The sequence below is a fragment of the Pongo pygmaeus genome, chromosome 3 (genome assembly GCF_028885625.2).
Source record: "Pongo pygmaeus isolate AG05252 chromosome 3, NHGRI_mPonPyg2-v2.0_pri, whole genome shotgun sequence".
Lineage (NCBI taxonomy): Eukaryota > Metazoa > Chordata > Mammalia > Primates > Hominidae > Pongo > Pongo pygmaeus.
The window spans coordinates 164,548,373-164,572,119 of record NC_072376.2 but is presented as its reverse complement, the minus strand read 5'-3'; the positions used below and the strand labels follow the sequence as shown (position 1 = coordinate 164,572,119).

Here is a 23,747-nt window from a genome sequence, read left to right as displayed (position 1 = left end):
AATTTCAGCTCCTGTTATTGGTCTATTCAGAGATTCAACTTCTTCCTGGTTTAGTCTTGGGAGGGTGTATGTGTCGAGGAATTTATCCATTTCTTCTAGATTTTCTAGTTTATTTGCGTAGCGGTGTTTGTAGTATTCTCTGATGGTAGTTTGTATTTCTGTGGGATTGGTGGTGATATCCCCTTTATCATTTTTTATTGCATCTATTTGATTCTTCTTTTTTTCTTTATTAATCTTGCTAGCGGTCTATCAATTTTGTTGATCCTTTCAAAAAACCAGCTCCTGGATTCATTAATTTTTTGAAGGGTTTTTTGTGTCTCTATTTCCTTCAGTTCTGCTCTGATTTTAGTTATTTCTTGCCTTCTGCTAGCTTTAGAATGTGTTTGCTCTTGCTTTTCTAGTTCTTTTAATTGTGATGTTAGGGTGTCAATTTTGGATCTTTCCTGCTTTCTCTTATGGGCGTTTAGTGCTATAAATTTCCCTCTACACACTGCTTTGAATGTGTCCCAGAGATTCTGGTATGTTGTGTCTTGGTTCTCGTTGGTTTCAAAGAACATCTTTATTTCTGCCTTCATTTTGTTATGTACCCAGTAGTCATTCCGGAGCAGGTTGTTCAGTTTCCATGTAGTTGAGCGGTTTTGAGTGAGATTCTTAATCCTGAGTTCTAGCTTGACTGCACTGTGATCTGAGAGATAGTTTGTTATAATTTCTGTTCTTTTACATTTATTGAGGAGAGCTTTACTTCCAAGTATGTGGTCAATTTTGGAATAGGTGTGGTGTGGTGCTGAAAAAAATGTATATTCTGTTGATTTGGGGTGGAGAGTTCTGTAGATGTCTATTAGGTCCACTTGGTGCAGAGCTGAGTTCAATTCCTGGGTATCCTTGTTGACTTTCTGTCTCGTTGATCTGTCTAATATTGACAGTGGGGTGTTAAAGTCTCCCATTATTAATGTGTGGGAGTCTAAGTCTCTTCGTAGGTCACTCAGGACTTGCTTTATGAATCTGGGTGCTCCTGTATTGGGTGCATATATATTTAGGATAGTTAGCTCTTCTTGTTGAATTAATCCCTTTACCATTATGTAATGGCCTTCTTTGTCTCTTTTGATCTTTGTTGGTTTAAAGTCTGTTTTATCAGAGACTAGGATTGCAACCCCTGCCTTTTTTTGTTTTCCATTTGCTTGGTAGATCTTCCTGCATCCTTTTATTTTGAGCCTATGTGTGTCTCTGCACGTGAGACGGGTTTCCTGAATACAGCATACTGATGGGTCTTGAGTCTTTATCCAATTTGCCAGTCTGTGTCTTTTAATTGGAACATTTAGTCCATTTACATTTAAAGTTAATACTGTTATGTGTGAATTTGATCCTGTCATTATGATGTTAGCTGGTTATTTTGCTCGTTAGTTGATGCAGTCTCTTCCTAATCTCGATGGTCTTTACATTTTGGCATGATTTTGCAGTGGCTGGTACCGGTTGTGCCTTTCCATGTTTAGCGCTTCCTTCAGGAGCTCTTGTAGGGCAGGCCTGGTGGTGACAACATCTCTCAGCATTTGCTTGTCTGTAAATTATTTTATTTCTCCTTCACTTATGAAGCTTAGTTTGGCTGGATATGAAATTCTGGGTTGAAAATTCTTTTCTTTAAGAATGTTGGATATTGGCCCCCACTCTCTTCTGGCTTGTAGGGTTTCTGCTGAGAGATCCGCTGTTAGTCTGATGGGCTTCCCTTTGTGGGCAACCCGACCTTTCTCTCTGGCTGCCCTTAACATTTTTTCCTTCATTTCAACTTTGGTGAATCTGACAATTATGTGTCTTGGAGTTGCTCTTCTCGAGGAGTATCTTTGTGGCGTTCTCTGTATTTCCTGAATCTGAATGTTGGCCTGCCTTGCTAGATTGGGGAAGTTCTCCTGGATAATATCCTGCAGAGTGTTTTCCAACTTGTTTCCATTCTCCCCGTCACTTTCAGGTACACCAATCAGACGTAGATTTGGTCTTTTCACATAGTCCCACATTTCTTGGAGGCTTTGCGCGTTTCTTTTTATTCTTTTTTCTCTAAACTTCCCTTCTTGCTTCATTTCATTCATTTCATCTTCCAGGACTGATACCCTTTCTTCCATTTGATCGCATCGGCTCCTGAGGCTTCTGCATTCTTCACGTAGTTCTCGAGCCTTGGTTTTCAGCTCCATCAGCATCTTTAAGCACTTCTCTGTATTGGTTATTCCAGTTATACATTCTTCTAAATTTTTTTCAAAGTTTTCAACTTCTTTGCCTTTGGTTTGAATATCCTCCCATAGCTCGGAGTAATTTGATCGTCTGAAGCCTTCTTCTCTCAGCTCATCAAAGTCATTCTCCGTCCAGCTTTGTTCCATTGCTGGTGAGGAACTGTGCTCCTTTGGAGGAGGAGAGGCACTCTGCTTTTTAGAGTTTCCAGTTTTTCTGCTCTGTTTTTTCCTCATCTTTGTGGTTTTATCTACTTTTGGTCTTTGATGATGGTGATGTACAGATGGGTTTTTGGTGTGGATGTCCTTTCTGTTAGTTTTCCTTCTAACAGACAGGACCCTCAGCTGCAGGTCTGTTGGAGTACCTGGCTGGCCGTGTGAGGTATCAGTCTGCCCCTGCTGGGGGGTGCCTCCCAGTTAGGCTGCTTGGGGGTCAGAGGTCAGGGACCCACTTGAGGAGGCAGTCTGCCCGTTCTCAGATCTCCAGCTGCGTGCTGGGAGAACCACTGCTCTCCTCAAAGCTGTCAGACAGGGACATTTAAGTCTGCAGAGGTTACTGCTTTTTGTTTGTCTGTGCCCTGCCCCCAGAGGTGGAGCCTACAGAGGCAGGCAGGCCTCCTTGAGCTGTGGTGGGCTCCACCCAGTTTAAGCTTCCAGGCTGCTTTGTTTACCTAAGCGAACCTGGGCAATGGCGGGCGCCCCTCCCCTAGCCTCGCTGCCACCTTGCTGTTTGATCTCAGACTGCTGTGCTAGCAATCAGCGAGACTCCGTGGGCTTAGGACCCTCTGAGCCAGGTGCGGGCTATAATCTCCTGGGGCACCGTTTCCTAAGCTCGTCGGAAAAGCACAGTATTCAGGTGGGAGTGGCCCGATTTTCCAGGTGCCGTCTGTCACCCCTGGAAAGGGAACTCCCTGACCCCTTGCGCTTCCCGAGTGAGGCAATGCCTCGCCCCTGCTTCGGCTGGCGCACGGTGCACTCACCCACTGACCTGCGCCCACTGTCTGGCACTCCCTAGTGAGATGAACACGGTACCTCAGATGGAAATGCAGAAATCACCCGACTTCTGCGTCGCTCACGCTGGGAGCTGTAGACCGGAGCTGTTCCTATTCGGCCATCTTGGCTCCTCCCCCTAGGTTTCCTTCTTATCCATTGCCACAGTAAACCCTGCAAATCACTGTTAATTTATCAGACTGCATAGTAACCCCTACAGCTCACTGTTAACGGTGAGCAGCAGGGTGTATTTGTCTTTATATTATTGAGTTGTAGGAGTTGTTTATTCTGTGTACAAGTACCTTATCAGATATATGATTTGCAAAACTTTCCTACCATTCTGTGAATTGTCTTTTCAAGTTCCTGCTGTTGTCCCTTGAAGGCAAAAGTTTTTAATTTTGATAATTTCCAATTTATCAATTTTTTCATTTGTTGTTGTTCATGCTTTTGGTGTCATATCTAAGAAAACACGGTCAAGACTACAAGGATTTACTCCTATGATTTCTTCTAAGAGTTTTATAGTTTTAGCTCTTACATTTAGGTCTTTGGTCCATTTTGAGTTAATTTTTATATATGGCATGAGGTGTGGATTCAGCCTTATTATTTTGCACATGGATATCCAATTGTCTCAGCACCATTTGTTAAAAAGACTATTCTTTCTCTCACTGAGTGGTCTTGAAATCTTGTTGAAAACTAATTGACCATGGATATATGAGTTTATTTCTGGATTTTCAATTCTCTTCCACTGATCTGTATGTCTATCCTGCACCACACTGCTTTGATTACTGTAGCTTTGTAGAAAGTTTTGAAACCAGGTACGGTGAGTTCTCCAACTTGTTTCTTCAAGTTTGTTGGGTCCACTGCATTTCCATATGAATTTTAGAGTCAGCTTATCTATTTCAACAAATAGGCGAGATAGGAGTTTTATAGAAAAGCACTGAAACTATAGATCGATTTGTGGAGTATTCCTATATTAACAATATTAAGTCTTCTGGTCTATGAACACTGGGTGTTTTCCCTTTTATTTAGGTCTTCTTTAATTTAAACAATGTTTTATAGTTTTTGCAGCATAAGTTTTGCCCTTCTTTTGTAAAATTTATTCATATTTTATTCTTTTGATGTTATTGTAAATTGATTTTTGTACATTAATCTTGTATCTGCAACCTTACTAGATTCATTCATTCTAACAATTTTAGTGCATTCCTTAGTTTTTTACATACAAGAGCATGTCATCTACAAATACTGATTATTTTACTTTTAATATAAATGTGTTTATTTCATTTTCTTATTTAATTGCCCTGGCTAGAATGAAGTACCATCTTGAATAGAATTGAGGAGAGAAGATATCTTCTTCTTTATCTTAGTGAAAAACATTCTTCACTATTAAGTATAATGTTAGCTCTGACTTTTTCATAGATGCCCTTTATCAGATTGCTAGGAAGTTCCCTCTATTTCTAGTTTGTTGAGTATGCTGTTGATAATCATGATGTTTTCCTTTATCTTGATACAATGTATTACATTAATCGATTTTCAGACTTTAAACCAGCTTTACGATCCTAGTTTGATATATCCCACTTGATCATAGTGTATAATCCTTTCTATTTATTCTAGATTTCATTTGCTAGTGTTTTATTGAGAACTGGGGAGCCCATATTCATAGTAGATGTTAGTGTAGAGTTTTCCTGTGGTGTCTTTGTTTAGTTTTGGAATCAGAATAACACTGGCTTCATGGAATGAGTTTAGATGTATTTCCTCCTCTTCTAATTTTTGAAAGAGTCTGTGAAGAATTTGTATTAATTATTCATTTTTTAAATTGATAAAGAACACATAACATAAAATTTAACATCTCAATGATTTTTAAGCATACAAATCACTAGTGGTGACTATATTCACATTGTTGTGCAACAGATCTCTAAAACATTTACATTTTGCAAAACTGAAACTCAGTAACCACCGAACAACTCCCCATTTTCCCTACCACCCAGCTCCTGGAAACCATTATTTTACCCTCTGTTTCTTTAAGTCTGACTATTTTAGATCCCTTACATGAGTGGAATCCTACAGTTTGTCTTTTTGTGACTGGCTTACTTCACTTCGCATAGTACCCTCAAAGATCATCCGTGTTGTAGCATGTGACAAGATTTCCTTCTTTTTTTTAAGGGTGAATAACATTCCATTCCATTGTACATATATAACATACTCTCTTATCCATTCATCCATCAATGGACAATCTAGGTTTCTTCAACCTCTTGGCTATTGTGAATGATGCTGCAATGAACATGGGTGTACAAATATCTGTTCAAGATCGTGCTTTAAATTCTTTTAGATATATACCCAGAAGTGGGATTGCTGGATAATGTACTAATCCTATGTTTAATTTCTTGAGAAACCTCCATGCTGTTTTCCATAATGGCTGCACCACTTTACATTCCCATAAACAAGGCACAAAGGTTCCAGTATTTCCACATTCTCACAAACACTTACTTTTTCTGTTTTTTGGATAGTGGCCACCCTAATGAATATGAGATAATATCTCATTGTGGTTTTGATTTGCACTTCTCTAATCTTTTCATATGTTTTTTGGTCCTTTGTAAGTCTTCTTCATAGAAATATTCAAGTACTTTATTTTTAAGTTAGATTATTTGGGTTTTTGGTTGGTGGTGAGTTACAGAACTTTTTATATATTCTGGATACTACCCCTTATCAGATATATGACTCATAAATATTTTCTCCCATTCTGTAGGTTGCCCTTTCATCTTGTTGATTATTTCATTTGATATGCCTAAATTGTTAAGTTTGATGTACTCCCATCTGTCTATTTTTCCCTACGCTTCTGGTGTCATATCCAAGAAATTATTACAAAATCCATTGCTATGAAGTTTTCCTCCATGTTTTCTTCTAGGAGTTTTGTAGTTTCAGATCTCATGTTTAGGTCTTTGATACATTTTGAGTTAATTTTTTTATATGGTGTAAAGTAAGGGTTCAACTTCATTCTTTTGCATGTGGATATCCAGTTTTACCATTACCATTTGTTGATGAAACCATCCTTTCCTATTGTGCAGTCTTGGCACCCCTGTCAAAGATCATTTGACCATAATACAATGGTTCATTTCTGTTTCATTCTGTTTCCTATTCTGTTTCATTGGTCTTTATGCTAGTCCCACACTGTTTTTTATTACTATAGCTTTGTAATCTGTTTTAAGGAAATGTGAGCTCTCCAACTTTTTCCTTCTTTTTCAATATTATTTCAGCTATTCAGGGTCCCTTGAGATTTCATATAAATTTTGTCTATTTCTGCCCAAAAAATGCCACTGGGATTTTGTTACAAATTGCATGGAATCTGTAGATTGCTTTTGAGTAATATGGCCATTTTAATGAAAATAAGTTTTTCAACCCATGAACATGGAATGTCTTTCCATTTGTTCTTCTTTCATTTCTTTCAATGTTTTGTAGTTTTCAGTGCACAAGTCTTTCACCTCCTCAGTTAAGTTTATTCCTAAGTATTTTATTCTTTTTGATGCTATTATAAAGAACTTTTTAAAATTTCCTTTTCGAATTGTTCATAGTTGATATATAGAAGTTATTTATGTGCGTTGACTTTGTATCCTGTAACTTTACTGAACTCGCTTGTTAGTTCTAACAGTTTTTTGGTGACATCTTTAGGGTTTTCTATATATATGATTATGTTGTCTACAAACAGACACAATTTAACTTCTTTCTATCCAATTTAAATGCCTTCTATTTCTTTCTCTTGCCTAATTGCTCTGGCTAGGACCTCTAAGTGGGCATCCTTGCCTTGTTCCTGATTTCGGAGAAAAAGCTTTTAGTCTTTCACCATTGAGTAAGATGTTAGCTGCAGGCTTTTCATATAAGGCCTTTAATATGTTGTAGTTGTTTCTTTATATTTCTAGTTTGTTGAGTGCTTTTATCATGAAAGGGTGTTGAATTTGTCAAGCGCTTTTTCTGTATCAATTGAGATGACCCTGTGGGTTTTGTCCTTCATTCTGTTAATGTGGTATATTACACTGACTGACTTTCATATGGTGAAGCATCATTGCATTCTAGGAATAAGTCACACTTGGTCATGTTATACAATCCTTATCATGTGCTGTTTAATGCTTTTTGCTAGTATTTTGTTAAAGATGTTTGCATCAATAGTCATCAGGGATACTGGCCTCTAGTTTTCTTGAAGTATCTTTGTCTAGCTTTGGTATCAGGGCAATACCGGACTCATAAAATTAGTTTGAAAATGTTCCTGGATCTTCAAGTTTTTAGGAGTTCAAGGAGGACTGATGTTAATTCTTCTTTATATGTCTGGTAGACCACTAGAGTGAAGCCATCTGGTCCTAGGTTTTTCTTTAAGATTTTTCAATTATCATTACAGCTTTGATCTCCTTACTTGAGGCAAGTCTGTTCAGATTTTTTTTTTATTTCTTCATGATTCAGCCTTGATACGCTATGTGTTTCTAAGAATGTATCTAGGTCTTCTAGGTCATCCAGTTTGTTGGTGTATAATTGTTTGTGGTAGGCTCTTTTTTATTTGTGTGGCATAAGGTGTAATGTCGCCTCTCTCATTTCTGATTTCAGTTATTTGAGTCATCTCTCTTTTTTCTTAGTTAATCCAGCTAATGGTCAATCAATATTGTTGCTGTTGTTTTAAAAAACCAAGTCTTGGTTTCATTGGTTTTTCTATTCTTTATTTCATTGATTTTTTGCTCTGATCTTTATCGTTTAGTTCATTCTTCTTTGTCTAGTTCCTGAAGATGCATAGTTAGGCTGTTGCTTCAAGATTTTCTTTTTTAACCTAAGTGTCTACAGCTTTAAAATTCCCTCTTAGTACTGCTTTCACTGCATCTCATAAGTTTTGGTATACTGTGCTTTCATTTTCACTTGTCTCCAGATATTTTCTAAATTCCCTTGTGATTTCTTCTCTGGCCCAAGAATGTGTTGTTTAAGTTGTATGTATTCATAATTTTTTCCACTTTTCCTTCTGCTATTTATTTCTAGTTTCATTCCATTGCAGTCAGAAAAAAATTATTTGTGTGCTTTCAATTTTTGTAAACGTGTTAAACTTTGTTTTGTGACCTAACAAGTGGTCTATCCTGGAGAATGTTCCACGTGCACTTGAGGAGAACGTATGTCCTGCCATTGCTGGGTGGAGTATTTGGTATATGTCTGTCAGGTCCAATTGGTTTATAGTGTTGTTCAAATCCTGTTTCCTTCTTTATCTTCTGTCTGATATTTTTATCCACTATTTAAGTAGGGCATTGAAGTCTCCTACTATTATTGTGCAGCTGTCTATTTCTTTCTGTAATTCTGTCAATGTTTGCTTCATATATCTGGGAATTCTGATGTTACATGCATATATATACAGATATATAATTTTTACATGCATATATTACATATAATATTTATATCTTACTAGTGAATTGACCCTTTTATCATTACATAATGTCATTCCTTATCTCTTGTGTCCTTTTTGTCTCTTTATCTTAAAGTCTAATTTTTAAATATAAGTACAACCACCTCTGCTTTCTTTTAGTTACCATTTGTATAGGATATATTTTTCCATCTTTTGACTTTCAGCTCATGCATGTTCTTAGATCGAAAGTGAGTGTCTTTTAGACAGTATATGCTTGGATCTTGTTTTTTATCTATTTAGCCAGTTTATATCTTTTGATTGGAGTGTTTAATCCATCTACATTTAAAATAATTACTGAGGTGGAAGGACTTACTATTTCCGTTTTGTTGTTTTCTGTGTGTCTTACAGCTATTTTATTCCTCTTTTCCCAATAAACAGACAGAACCTAAGAAGCAATGTGAAGCAAGCAATTCACTCTTTTCTTTCCCTCACAAGGTAAAAGTCAGTAGTTGGAGTTTTCTCTGGATCTTGCCACACTGTGTTGGGGAGGGGCACAGCTAGAGCAGGTAATAATGCCACCAATTTTCCTGCACACTTCAATATGTCTCTTCTTGGCTTTGTGCTACAACCTCTTAACTGGTGTTCTTACAAAGTTTCTGAAGTTCTTACAAAGGTAGTTTGGTCCATAAATTTTTGTTAAGTGGGTTTCTCTGTGAAGGAATAAGGGCCTGGGTCTTCCTATTCCACTATTTTGCTGACATTACTTTTTAACTAGTGCCTAAATGTTTGATAGAATTCACCAGTGAGGCCATCTGGGTCTGGGCTTTTCTTTGTGAGCAGTTTTTTTAAATTTCTATTTTAATCTTATTTTGATATAAATTTATTTAGATTTTCCATTTCATAAGTTTGTGTCTTTCTAGAATTTGTCTATTTCATCTAAGTCATCCTTTGGCATACAGTTGCTCATAGTAGTCATTGTTTTTATTTCTGTAAGGTTGATAGTAATATCCTCCTCTTTCATTTCTCATTTTAGTAATTTGAGACTTCCCTCTTTTTTTCTCAGCCTAGCTAAAGGTTTGTGAATCTTGTCAAAGAACCAACTTTTTATTTCACCTATTTTCTCCATTTTTAAAATTTTCCATTTCATTAATTTCTGCTCTAATCCTTATTGTTTTCTTTCTGCCTGCTTTGTTTGCTCTTCTTTTTCCAGTGCGTTAAAGCAGAAGCTTAGGTTACTGCTTTGAGCTCTTTCTTTTTAACATATGTGTTCACAACTATATATTTCCCTTTAAACAGTGCTTTCACTGTATCTCGTAAGTCTGGGTATATTTTGTCTTCATTCTCATTTATTTCAAAGTAAATTCTCATTTCCCTTGTGATTTCTTCTTTGACCCACTGATTAGAAGTGTGTTAATTTCCATGTATTTGTGAACTTCCCAAATTTCTTTCTGTCAATAATTTTTTAATTTCCATCCATCATGATCAGAGAACATGCTTTGCATGATTTCAATCCTCTTAAATTCACTGAGGCTTGTTATATGGCCTAGCACATGATCTGTCTTGGAGAATATTCCATGTACAGTTGAGGAGAATGTGTATTATGTTGCTGTTAAGTGTAGTGCTAATTGAATATTTTCCCTAGTATAACATTTTAATTCCTTTAAATGATTTTTCCACTATTTTTTAAGTTATTTTCTTAGTGGTTGCTCTAGGGCTTCCAGTATACATTTTAACTTATCAGAATTTACTTCAAATTTATATTAAATTAGCTCTACTGAAATATAGAAATATTACTCCTATATAAGTGTATTCCCTCTTCCCCCTCTTTGTGCAATTATTGTTATATATTATCTCTATATATGTTACAAACCAAATGATATATACATTCTCATTCTTTTGCTTTTAAAACAAGAATTGCAATTAAACAGAGACAGCCTTTGGGGAGGAATATTTTTCAAGTTAATCAGAGCTTCAAAATGAAGAATGACCACCCAAATTCACAACTTTACAAACTTCCATTTCAAGAAAACTCATAGACAGGAACATGATCTCTAACACCCAGACTTGATGCACTCTGGTTCCTTGGCTTTATCTGTGCTTAAGCCCACATGTTCCCCTGCATCTTGCTCCTACAGAAGTGCATTCTGCTAGTTCTACAGAAGAAAGTGCTAAAACAGGGAAATAGCGAAAGATGTCCTAGGAAAGGCAGTAAGTGTCACCTCTTGACAGAAGGATCCCTGAGAGCAAAATGCATTATTCCATTCATCTCTACCCAAATAGAAAGAAGGTAATGGCCACAAAACAACAACAACCAAAAATAGAAAGAAAGAGAAAGAAAGGAAGGAAGGAAGGAAGGAAGGAAGGGAGAGCAAAAGAGAATATTCATAATTTCATTCCCAAAACAAACTCTCCTGAAATCTGTTCTGAGTTGTAAGTTCCCTTCCTCTGGCACTCTCCTTACCCGAAACGGGGTGTTGATTCGACTCGTGAGAGTATCTAGGATGTGGACATTCTCGTGCTGGTGCAATAGGATAAAACGGAGGAAGATCTCAAGTAGTGCTGGCTCAGAGATGCTACGCAGGAAAAGGTCCAGATATGCAGTCGTGGTCATGACCTCTTCCACAGTCACCTAGGACCAACAACAGAGTGAGCACAGGTGAGCATCCTCTTGATGCTGTGATACACACCTCTCCCATGGCCCCAGCCTCACCACAGTGACCTCATCAAGGCAAGAACACACCTGCCCACGAAAACACACTTCAGAGCTTTATTGAAGCCCATAACCTATTCACATTCCACAATACCTCATGCTGTTTCCACCCTTTAATTCAATAAGGAAAAAGAAAGGCATAAAAAATCAATTCAAGTGTTCTGGTAACTCTAATCATCAAATGCAGTTCAAATACCATAAAGATTTTAGAGTGTAATCAAAAATGAAGAAAAAAGATAATGGAAAGTATTTACATGGTTAGTAAAGGATTAATTAGAAAGCTCGGAATAACTTGTTTCATTATTAGTCATTCAATAAACATTTACTGGGACCTGTTATGTACGGGGAGCTGAAAACATAAGAACATTCTTTATGCCCAGAAAGATGAGCTATAACAAGCAAAATGATCATATAAATTGCAAAGGAGCAGTACAGACACAAAGTGCTACAGATGTTCAGATGTGTTTCTGGAGAGCTGCATGTCAAATTTTTTATAACTGAATAATACACATAAAATGTTATTTATAAAGTACTAGAAAAACTTAGTGCTTATAAAGTAACTGTGACTTTTTTATAATACAAATTAATATATGCTACCTGGTGTAATTTTCTCATGCAGTAAAGTGTCAATTTTTCAGTGAATAAGACTCTGAAGAGCCAAGTTTTTCAAGAAGCCGAGGATTTGATGCTTCAAGTATCAAAATTCTAACCTTAAACATTTTTATTGGGAGTATTTTAAGAGCTAGCATATACATCTTTGTCCTCCTAAGATGAGAATATACCATCTCTTGATGAATAGAGGTCATTCCCAGGGTCATCAATTGCCCCGCAGAAGCATAAAGAAACAGCCACACCTGAATGCGTGAAAACCACCAGAGAAATAGTTCGAACTTTCAGATTCTAATACCACACACCCTAGAAATCTTAGTAATCCCTCCACCATGAGTCAAATGCATGCGATTCTAAACAAAACAGATGGCAATACTTTTTGAGTGATTTTTATTTTCCCTTTTCCATTTTTTAAAATCCTCTTTAATTCTCTTTCTTTAAAAGTGTTAGGTGTCACATTATCTTACGGTTACTGGGCCATTCCTTTTATATTCCATTACTCTTCCCCTTTTAATTTTCGGCTTTTAAAATCCACAGATTAGTTTAGAAACCAGATGTCCAGATCTGCTACATAAGTGTAGATGAGCCCTGAGTGGATGCATCTGTGCATAAAGGCTTGGAGCCATCTATTTTGGCTGTTTAAATTACTTTTAAAAAGTTCTTGGTGCTCAGCTATCTTCTGGATAAATGAGCCCAGGTGGATAAGATATTACACCAAGTCAGTGTGTCTGTTTTCTTTATCTAAGCAAGGCATGCTTATCCAGTGCATTAGTATCTAACGAGAAGTCAATCCACAGTGGTCTGAGTACATATCATAGCGCAAATCCCCTTCCCCTAGCTCGGTGCCAACAACGCAAGCTCTCAGACATTCAATACACCACTATGTCATCTGACCAACTGTAAAAAGCTCTCTGTGGCCCAAATATAGCAACAGAAATAGGTAACCATCAAACATTTAACAAATAAATTGCATTGGGAAGAGTGCTTTTCATGGTCTGCCCCTGCTTCTGAAACAAACTACTTTCATCTTTGTGTTTCCCAGTGTTTTCTAGTCCCATATATGAAGCACTCCTAATGCCACCCTGGGATGCACACTGTGTCTTTTCTTTATTACCTCAATGCAATGCACAAAGCCTGGCACATGGAACGTACTTCTCCCTGAGTGAATGATAGCCCCAAAGATCTAGTGATTTATATTTGCCAGAGTTTAGTTTAACTTTTAATTATCCTTTATCCTCTACATGTGTCCTGAAGGCCCCAGAGAGTAGAAACATTTTTTATAAAGATCTCTGTAATAACTGATGTCATCAATCATAGCTAAGGGGGAAATGACTCACAACAACCCTACATTAGCTCACATCCACTTCACTACTGCAAACTTGGGATCCTTAGCAGAAACTTAATCCTAAATGATTTAGGCAAAAATCTAATTCCCCAACAACCTTGATCACTAGAAAAAAGTTGCATAATCATTCCAAACAGGCCATGTATGTAGTTTCTGTAACACAATATTTTCAGCTTATCTATGGAACACTGCTGAACTGACATGTTATACAGAATTCCAGCCTTTGTACCAATAATGTAGCATCAGCTTTCCCCCCCCCTTAAGTTACACATGACCTCAGTAAGTTTGAAAGCACAGCAATCAACTCCTTAGACTACAAGTCTCAGTCTTTGTGGGCTAACATGAAAGGAGGGCATTAAGTATCTATTGTTTACTACTGTTAGGCTGGATAAATGAAAAGATTTCATTTCTTTTTAGAAATCAAAGCTGTCATTTATAAGCTAAGAGGATTTAAGAAAGTACTTGGAGGGACAGCATTTATATAACATGCTATAAATATTAAAAACCCGAGTCCATTAAACATTAAGTTGCATATTTTTATAAACTGAGATCATACTCACCTTAAACTAATACCCAAACCAGGAAAATCTGGCTCCCTTCTTCCATCTTTTCCTTCTACCATATCCTCAGAGCCTTTAGGAGCTTTTTATACCAGAAAATCTTTTCCTGTCCCATTATCTTGCTTTCAGAAACTTCCTCTAATCCCCCCAAATAGGCAACCTCCTTAACGAGGATGAGACCAGAGCCTAAGTGTGATCACTGGAAAGCTAACAATAAACCACCAGGGAAAAGATGCTCTGCTGTGCAGAATGTAAAACAAAACCTTCTGCTAATGCCCCAAAGAAGTGTTAGCAAGACTGGAAAGTAGCATCTTCTTCATGCACCCATGATGGACAATCGGCTGCTAATATAAGTAAGACCTTTGTCTTAGAGATGACTATCAATATTTATTTAACTTGTTCTATAAAGAATTGCAGGTAGCTACAAATTTACATAGAAATACTAATAGAAACAGTAAATGATGTTCTACCTTACTGCCATATCATACGCAATAATAAAGTTTAGGGATACTAAAGCTTAAGAATGTTATTTCATACTAAAGGTGGGCCACAATGACTGAAATAACCTAAAGAAAACTCAGTGTCCACAAACGAGTAATTATCCCTGATAAGATAAGAACAGTTGTTACTCTAAAGAATGTATCTGCTTAAGCACTATTATGTGATTACTTTTCAACCCAAGTTCCAGAATAGAGGCCTGACTTAGGTACCTGACTTTACTGCTATTGAGTCCCATTTAGTCCATCCTTGGAAATAAATCTCTGCCCATCTTCTCCACACTCCTATAGCCCTTGTCCGGGTCCTTCTTCATGCCAAGAATCTTCACCAATCTCTTAAGCTGGTGTTTTTGAAACTACAGTTTGAGATCCAACAGTGGGTAGTGAATTCAGTCTATTATTTCATTAATGGTTTAGACCAGATTCCAATAGAAAATATTAGAGTGCCCTGCATGTAGTAAGGGCAAGTCCTGTTTTGTCAAACTTGTGTATACATATTTTGTTGAAAATATACATAATACGATACATTAAATATATGTGCTTTGCTTGCAAATTCAGTAAATATACATATATATGCAAACATACAAAATATTATTTCTGACTGTGAGCTGCAGCCAAAAACATCTGAAAAACACCACAGGAGCACAGTTCACAATCATCTATGCCATGCTTTCACCCACCAGTTCTCATCACCAGTTCCCTATGCTCCAGGCTATAACCCAGCATGGTCTGGCCTGGAAGAAGTGCACACATAGGTGAGATCAGTTTTCTGAACAGGATGGCAACTGAATTTACAGTCAATCTACTCTTTTTTGTCTTAGGCTAAGAGCTCCAAAAGTGTGTTTTTATTTTTTATTAGAACTCAAGCTTCTCAGAAATAGGCAAAATGGACGGTGTGTTTTCTTTTAAAAAGGAGGTGGGTGGGAAGGGAGGAGGTGACACCACGCATCACATGCTACTTCTATAAAACCAAAGCTCTCTAAAAAAAATTAAAGCCAGAACCAAACCCAGCCATCATGCCCACAACTGCAGCAGCACGTTAACTTATTGCACGGCGTAGGCGTGAAATTGAGCATATAGACATCCTGACCTTTCTGTAATCAGCTCTAGTTGGGCGATCCCATTTGCATCTAAATTAGCACCAGAATCCTCCCTGTAATGGCAGGTTTATGTGTGTCCTGAAAAATACATTTCCAAGCTGCTAATTGTTTTTTTGTGATCTAGTCACATTGGAACAAACAGATGGATCCTACCTTCTGTCACTCAGGCAGGTGGCAGGCAGTGGGGTCAGGTGACTGTGGCACCCTCTCCAAGTTAGAAGCCACCCTTCCTTGGCTTTTCCTTTGATAACAGAGGAAAAAACTAGCTAACTGCTGGTTCACCTGGGTTATCAGTGAGTCATCAGCCCCAGTGGGTCCAACCAGAGTGAAGCTCCCACTGAAATCAGCAGAGGGGAAAAGAATGACAAGGCTGGATCACACGAAACAGGAGTGAAAGGGTCTTAACAGGGAACACAGGCTACGAGCCTACCCGCTGCTGCCAGAGAGAGCCAAGCCAACGGAAAGGTGGGAGGCACATCCACCCACCTACAGCCAAGGGCAGCAGCTGGAAAGGCTCCTTGCAGCCATCTTCTCCCCTCCAAGGACACGAAGCGCCAAGAAGAACATTTAAGTACAAAAGGGAAGACAGACGCCCAGGTTCTCAGCAAGCAGCTCTACTGTTTCAGCCAAAAATTCAGGACAGAAAATGTTCAATGACTCCAGATCTGAAAATAGTCTGCAGTTGATGATTCCAGCTCCCTCCCGTCGGCTCCCCTATGCCTCCCTTCTGCTCCACGACCTCTAGGCCACACGCTACACTGCTAGCACCGCCAGAGGCCAGCTGGGGAGGTGAATGGAGGTGACAGCCAAAGTCAGCAAGTTTGCTGATTTATTCCTAAAATATTTGAGGAAGGAGGAAACAGAGTGGCTACAATGAGGATTTCAGTAACATATTTTGAGGAAAGTGTATTAAAATAAAAGCCAATCTCTGCCCTTTTTCTCCCAGCATTTCTTCAATGGATCTGTAATACATTAAATATATTAGTATAATAAATTTATACCTTCTGGGAGAAAAGGGAAGCAGTGAACAAATGGCTTTTCAGGGTCCTTCCAGGCCCTGAATAGTGAAACACCACTCATCTCCCCAATGGAATTTGGAGCTGGGGTCTGTCTGCCTGGGGAAAAACCAGGCACAAGAGGCACATGTGGGAGGCAGTGCCACTCACACCACAGGCAGTGGTGGTGTTCCCAAGGCCATGTGGCTTCCTCACTAAGCGCTGCTTCCCTGGAGCTGCTCTCAATGCATTTAACTGGCCCAAATTTGAGGTACCTGAATAAACACTGACTACCCATCCCCGAAGTACAAACTTTAGTATCTGGGATTTGGTTGTTTTTCTGCATTTCCCATTTTGTTCTCAGTGTTCAGATTACCTTGTCATGAATACTGTCAACTGCTATGGATGCTGCTCCTTTGGGGTTCCTAACTTTTCCTACACCTCCTCGCAATGGGAACATATCAGGAATGGCCCTATTCAACAAACATTTATGCAGGTGTGAAAGCTCTGTACTGGGTGCTAGGGACAGAAAGATGAACAAAACACAGTTCTGAGTGTTTTGCTGTTGTAAGCAGAGGGCAAATGCATTAGGAAGTTCTACTTAAGACCTGAACCTATGTGAGGTCTATACCAGAAGTTATGTTAGCCTTGCAGAGAATATGGTTGCCAGCTCTGAGTAGAAAATGAGGTTTTGAGGAAAACAGCGAGAGGAAGATAATAGAGAGTGGTTTTCAGAAAAAGGAGAGGCTTTGGAGCTACACAAACTAGAGTTCAAATCCTAACATTTATTACCTGTATAACCTTGATTGTGTTATTTAAACTAAGCCTGTTTCCTCCTCTGCAAAATTGGGATAATCAATATCTTTGAAAGTATTAAGAGGATTAAAGAGAATGTGCATAAATCTCAACACATAGAAGGGACTCAGTAAAGGATGGCTATTATTTCCTGACTTGGGTCATCAGTTTAAAATAAGCCAAATTGAGGCCAAAAAAAAGGACCAGGAAGTTGGCAGGAGTGTTGGTGGCAAAAGAACAAAATTTGCCTGTCTATACATATTTTCGGGGGTGGAGGGGGAAGGTACAACCCCCCCTTATAGAAAATGAACACCTCATCCATTTCCACTCCCTCCCCATTCCCTCCCAGGCATTTTATAGAATCAGAAGATTTTGAGGTGGTCACAAGGGATGGGCTACCTCAGCCCCAAAGATTCAGTGTGTCCTAGAACAGGCTGTGGTTAAGAGGGGACACAGAAACTCCCTAAAACATATTTTCATCGGTATTTGCCAATGTTAGCCAATCTAAACCTGATTCTAATCCCACAGGACAAGCTGACCAATACTGACAGAACACGAATAAAGCTGTCATTGCCAATAAAAATGGTCCTATGTCCAATGGGCCGATGCTGCAACTAGGGTTGGCCAAGTTGAAGGGTTACTGCTTTCATCACATCCAAAGTTATTTTTGCTTGCTTATCATAAACCTCTCTCCTTGGAGGATTCAGCAAATGGCTATGTCTATAGCCTCCTTTCCTATACTATGTGTGTATAATTTGTACCCTACAGCTTCATTATGATATAATTTATTAGAGTATAATGCAGTATATGATCCATTATACTTGAACCTCATCTAATAAAGTTTAACTATTGAATACCCAAATACCCCATAAGAAAGGTAATTCATAGCATGGTCCTGAGGTAATAATTAACAAGGAAATATGGGGGCATTTTGGCTCAGAAACAAAGATCTGAGGGGTATTCCAAAGATCACCTGGTTCTTCTCTTTCCTGTTTACTAATTGTTCCACAAAGAGTCCCTTTTTGATTCAAACTTCTTGGTTACAATTTGAGAAACAATAAAAACAACATCACTGACCAGTTATTGAGCACCTAGTATGTAACTAAGGACTATTCTAAGCATACTGTTTCAGTTATTTGAGTCCCAACAATCTTATGAGAACTAACTCCAGATGGTCCAAGCAGAAAAGATATTTACTGAAGGGGTGTCTCACAGAATCACCAGAAGGCTGGAGAGACAGGCTTAGAAAGAAAAAGAGGTCTGGTGCTGGGCTGCCAAAACACAAACACCCACGACACCCTTCTTTCAAACTCAAACAGAGATTACACGGCTTCTTTCGGCAACACAGCTTAGTCAAGGCTCATAATCTTTTGCATCAGAAGAAAGTACTCCTCATTATAAAGGGAAATTCCACCTGCTGTAATTTAAATCGTACCTTACCCTGCCCTCATCTTAATAAGTGGTGATGGAGAAATGCTGTCCCCCTAAAACTCAACTTTGCTATTCCAGAATTCTTATTAAACCTCTCAGACTCCCCTTTTCTAGGCTGTCAGTTCCCCTTCTCGGTTTTCATAATACACATATTCATCCTTTAAGATTGCAAACTTACTGCAGAAATGACTACAACTGACCTGCAACATGAATTCTCAAAGGACCTGATGCACCGCCAGATACTCAGAGTAATCAATAAGTGTGTCAAGATGGAAATCAGCAGCCCTGTTACTAATAAAAACACTGGATTTTCACAGCCCATGTTGGGGATGCCTTCCTTAGCAGGGTAGTTATATTAATTTTACAATGTCTGAACAGCAGGGGAAATTTTCCATTTATAGTGAATAACATTTCATTGAAAATACAGAGCGTAACTCATTCCATGCTCTTGAATTATGGCAACCTCGAAAAGTGATCCACTGGAAAAAAAAAAAAGAAATACTTCCTCAGGCTTCTCCCTATTTATCTTCCTGATTAATAAGACAATACTACTGAATGCTGATGAGACTGACTTTAAAACCCACAGTAGAGGGGAAATGGTTCATGGGCCGGAACCCCAACCAGCAGCTTCTCTAGAATGAAGTATCTGAGAACCACTGCAAAAAGGAAGCATCTAATGCCTGCCATTCCATTCCACGCAACCCCCCCAACTCCTCCCCCACCCCACCCCCCACCCCCTGCCACACACACACAATCTCCCTGATGGGTTAAATGTATCATTTGGGAGTGGAATTTAAGTTTAGACCAATTTTCCTAGACACTAAAACTGTAACAAAGCAAACTCTGATGACAAAAGACAGATTTCACTCCTAGCTTATTTTCCATGAGCACTGGAAAGACCTCAATACAATGGGAAGGCAGAAAACACACATACATCTGCCCAAACAAATTCAATAATTGCAGTTATTCTGGTCGTTTCTCTCTGTTGTCTCAGACCTGCACATCATCTGGCACTGGATAATCACAGAGGAGCATCCCATCAGAATGATTCCTGCTTTACCTCACCTGAAACACAAGTCACACAAAAATGAGGGGACAGCAAGCCCTCAAAAAGAACTTAGTGTGGGGTGAGAGAAAATTATAGCAAGAAGATAAAATAAACAGACTAAACTCCTTCTCTGTTGTCCTTGCTTTTTGGTTTTCTTACTTGAAGAAAAGCTTGCAGGGCCTTTGTTGCTGATAAATTTTTAATGTTCTCTTAGGAGAGTGCAGGGAAAGAATAAAAGATTCACACCAACTTTCAGACCAGATCTTCCCTCCACTCTCTGCATTTGTTTCCAAGATGAATACCACCTGGCTGCCTTTGATAAGGTGGGGTTTGGTGTGGGTTTTTTTTTTTTAATTCTCTGTAAGGAGGGTGGTACCCTTTCTATCTTTTCATAATTCTGATGCTTAAGAACCCAATTGTTTGGTACCATTATCTCCCTCATGCACTTGTTGAAGTTGAAAAAAGAAAGATATCTAATTTTCCATTACAAATCAGAGATCAATGTAAGCTTAATTTATAACACTAATTTCCTTTCCCACAATGGAAGACAAGTGACGTGAAGTGCTACAGAGAGGTCAGGGATGAGGAAACTCTGCAGGGCCTGTAGACCTTCTCAACCTCTGAAAATTTACTCTGTGCCTATCTGTGATAAGACAATGCACACAGTTTTGTCAGCTAACTTCTATTATTTTAAAAATATAAAACCAAGCAAGAAGAGCTATACTAGAAGAAGGGGTAGAATCAGGTATGTCAGGGTCAAATGCATAAGATGACCTCTAGGCTAGTTAAGACTGGCCTCTGAGCCACAGCCAGCCCATATAGGGCATTTCTGCAAATTAGAAATAGATCTCTTTGGGCAAAGTAGCCCCCCAGGCCCACAGTTTGGTAAGCAGATGGCTTGGCCAGAGAAGAAGGTGTCTTCTGCCAATTAGATAAGGGTGCCTCTTCCTGTGGGTGGACACAGCCCCATGCCGGGACACAAAGTCTGGCAAACGGAACATGAACACCATCTCTCCTATCTGCACCCTCAGCAGGCTGCCCTTGTGCAGTAGACAACCTGCCCAACTCTATGCAGTGGCCCTGCCAAGCCTGTGCCTTTCCAATAATTATAATAATAGAAATTTCCAGTTTCCCATCAATGGAAATGAAATTTTGTTTACATGTAAGAAGCTTTGAGGTTTATGGCAGGCACTACTAAATGTCTCCCCAATATTTATTCTCCCTCTCTTCCTTGGGAATAAACCCTGACCTTATAATAAAAAACCACACTTCCCTGCTTCCTTTGCATCTAGATGTTACTATGTATGTCTTGACTAGTGAGTTGTAAATAGAAGTGGTGTGCAGAATATGAAAGGATCGTTAAAGGGAGTTTTCTGTAATATAAAAGGGAGTTTTCTGTTATCCACAGCTAAACCTTAGGCACACCGATTCAGTGTTTTCTCTGAGTAAGAGAAATAAGATATGCTTTGTAAGTAAATTGCTATAGATATCTCAACCCCAGCAAACACTTAGAACAGTGCCTGGCATATACTGGGTGCTTAAAATATATATGTTGAATGAAATAATTAACGAATGAATGTTTTAGAACTAAAGAATACCAACTAACATTTATTTGCAGCCCATGATAAAGCAGAAATGTAACATCAAGTAACAAGTAATCTAATAACATTCTCCCATTCAGTGTTTTCAAACTTTTTAACACCATGACTCATCAAAATAAAAATATTTTACAATAATATCTAGTATTCACCATTACTAAGTGCAATGCACTCTGATATTTTCTATTTTATGCAACTTTAAGAGCTAATTGTGACCTACCAAATTGACTTCATGACTTACTCATGCAACAACTCAGTGTTTGAAATCTGTTTAAAAATATACACTAGACAGACTAACTTCTCTATTAGCTTTTCTGTTAACTAACCAATAAGAGACAACCTAACATTTTTTTTTAAGTTAAAAACCAAAAATTTTTTTAAATTTACTGGAAAAAAACAGTGGCACAAATGACCAAAACACTACTTATATTTTGTTTGCTATTTTTGTACAACAGTTAAATATGATCATGGATGTCTTGAGAAGTCTACAACATAAAGCAAGTAATGAGGCTGTCCTGGAAACCCCTCCCTGAGAGCTGGCTAGCTGACCTGCCCTTCTCAGGTATCAGCTCCCACTTCCTGTTCCACTCTGGCACAGGGCAGTGCCCTCTCTCAGCACTCATCAAAACCAGGCCATCCTTTCTCCAACCTGGGGTTCATAACCTTCTACCCTGGGTGCTTAAGGTACTTGCATTAACCGATCTCTTTGCTGATCAGGGAATCACAAATGTGCTTCCTTTCTCAGCCAGGATTCTCTCAGGGTCTCCAGATGATAATTTAAAGAAGAGAAAAGCATCATGGAGTAGTAGAAAATGGTCTGCAATGGGAATGAATATAAGACACTTGCATTTTAATTCTTAGCATCTGGTGACCACGGGCAAGTGAAGTAATATTCTGGTGTCCCAACTGCTACAAACGGAAAACAAGCCTGATGTCTCAGGCCTGCATACTATGTAATCTACCGCAGTGAGTTGACATGTGTCAATGAAGAAGGTTAACGATGAGATGTGAAGGCTTCTGTGAAAAGTGCCTTCCTCCACAGATTCTGGCGAGCACATAAAGAAGTGAGGATCTACAGGATAATAGAAAAGCACTTTGGAACACTTAGATGACTCTCTAATGCAAACATAAAGCTACCACACAAACCTTGTAAACATAATCAAATATTAAAGAACTGAAAGATCATCTGCTTCATATCCTCTATTCCTCTCACAAATATTAAGCTCACAGACTCTGAACATTTCTTTCCAAATCATGAGCCTTTGTTTTCTCTGCTGTAAAATGATGAAATAGATGATCTACCCTCTCTGTTACAAAAGTCTGTTCCAAAGCATTCTTTGATTCCATGTCAGTGACATAAAACTAAGTGCTAATCTCAATTCTTTGCCCTGGTATTTTATTTTCCAGCATAACCAACACATCACTCTATTCTAATATAGTGATAAGAGTGCTAGCCACTTTCTTTTGACACATCTATTTAACCAACTGCATATATATTGAGTGTTTTCCAGGTGTACAATATCCTAGCAGCTGAGGATACACAAAAGAAGTATAAGAAACATTTATTCCTCAAAAAACTTACAACAATTGGCAGATAAAGCTCATTTGATGAACAAGTACTAAGCAGTGCAGTCCTACGTGAAAGTTCATTGGCAGTTTGGAGATGAGAGAAGTCAGCATATGCTTCAGCGCAAGGCTTCTGCCCACAGCAGTGCTTGTATTGAGACCTAACAGATGAATACACATTTTTTTTTTTTTTTTTAAGACAGAGTCTCGCTCTGTCACCCCAGGCTGGAGTGCAATGGCGCAATCTCAGCTCACTGCAACCTCCGCCTCCCAGGTTCAAGTGATTCTTGTGCCTCAGCCTCCCGAATAGCTGGGATTACAGGCACACGCCATCATGCCTGGCTAATTTTTGTATTTTTAGTACAGATGGGGTTTCACCATGTCAGCCAGGCTGGTCTTGAACTCCTGACCTCAAGTGATCCCCCCACCTCACCCTCCCAAAGTGCTGGGATTACAGGCGTGAGCCACCGCGCCTGGCCCAGATGAGTACACTTTGGATGAACAGGCAAGAAGTGGAAAGGATAATCCAGCAGGAACGTGGGAGCAAGAATGAACTGTTCAGAGGATGATGAGGGCACTGATTAGACTTTACATCTGCATTTGAACATCATGAAGGGAAGGAAGGCTCATAGGCAGGATGGGGCCACATCAGGAGAGGTTTTCAAAACCAGGTTAAGGACTCTGGATTATTTTCTGCAGGTCACGGGGACCATGATAGGTTCTTGGTGATCAGAGTGACATTTAAACCACTCCAATTTGTTTTTTTTAAGTATGAATTACTACTTCCAAATTTGCTAGAACTTAGGTTGAATTTATGCAGACATGACACAGTAAAATGAAGTCTCCAATCCTCATGTGTCCTTCCACATGCAGGATCTCCTAGCAGCGTACTTCTGGCCTCTCTCTGACTCCCCATGTAATTTTTCTC

The 23,747-nt window shown here is 38.7% G+C and overlaps 1 protein-coding gene across 4 annotated transcripts in view; it reads right to left on the bottom strand.

Annotated features, from left to right (window-relative positions):
• FHIP1A (FHF complex subunit HOOK interacting protein 1A) overlaps nucleotides 1-23,747 on the bottom strand; it is a 251,136-nt gene that overhangs the window by 27,910 nt on the left and 199,479 nt on the right. For all 4 annotated transcript variants that reach the window (XM_054484895.1, XM_054484894.2, XM_063664193.1 and 1 more), the window contains one exon: nucleotides 11,027-11,194. In XM_054484895.1, the coding sequence (XP_054340870.1) occupies nucleotides 11,027-11,194 (168 nt within the window). The remainder of the gene's footprint in view (nucleotides 1-11,026; nucleotides 11,195-23,747) is intronic.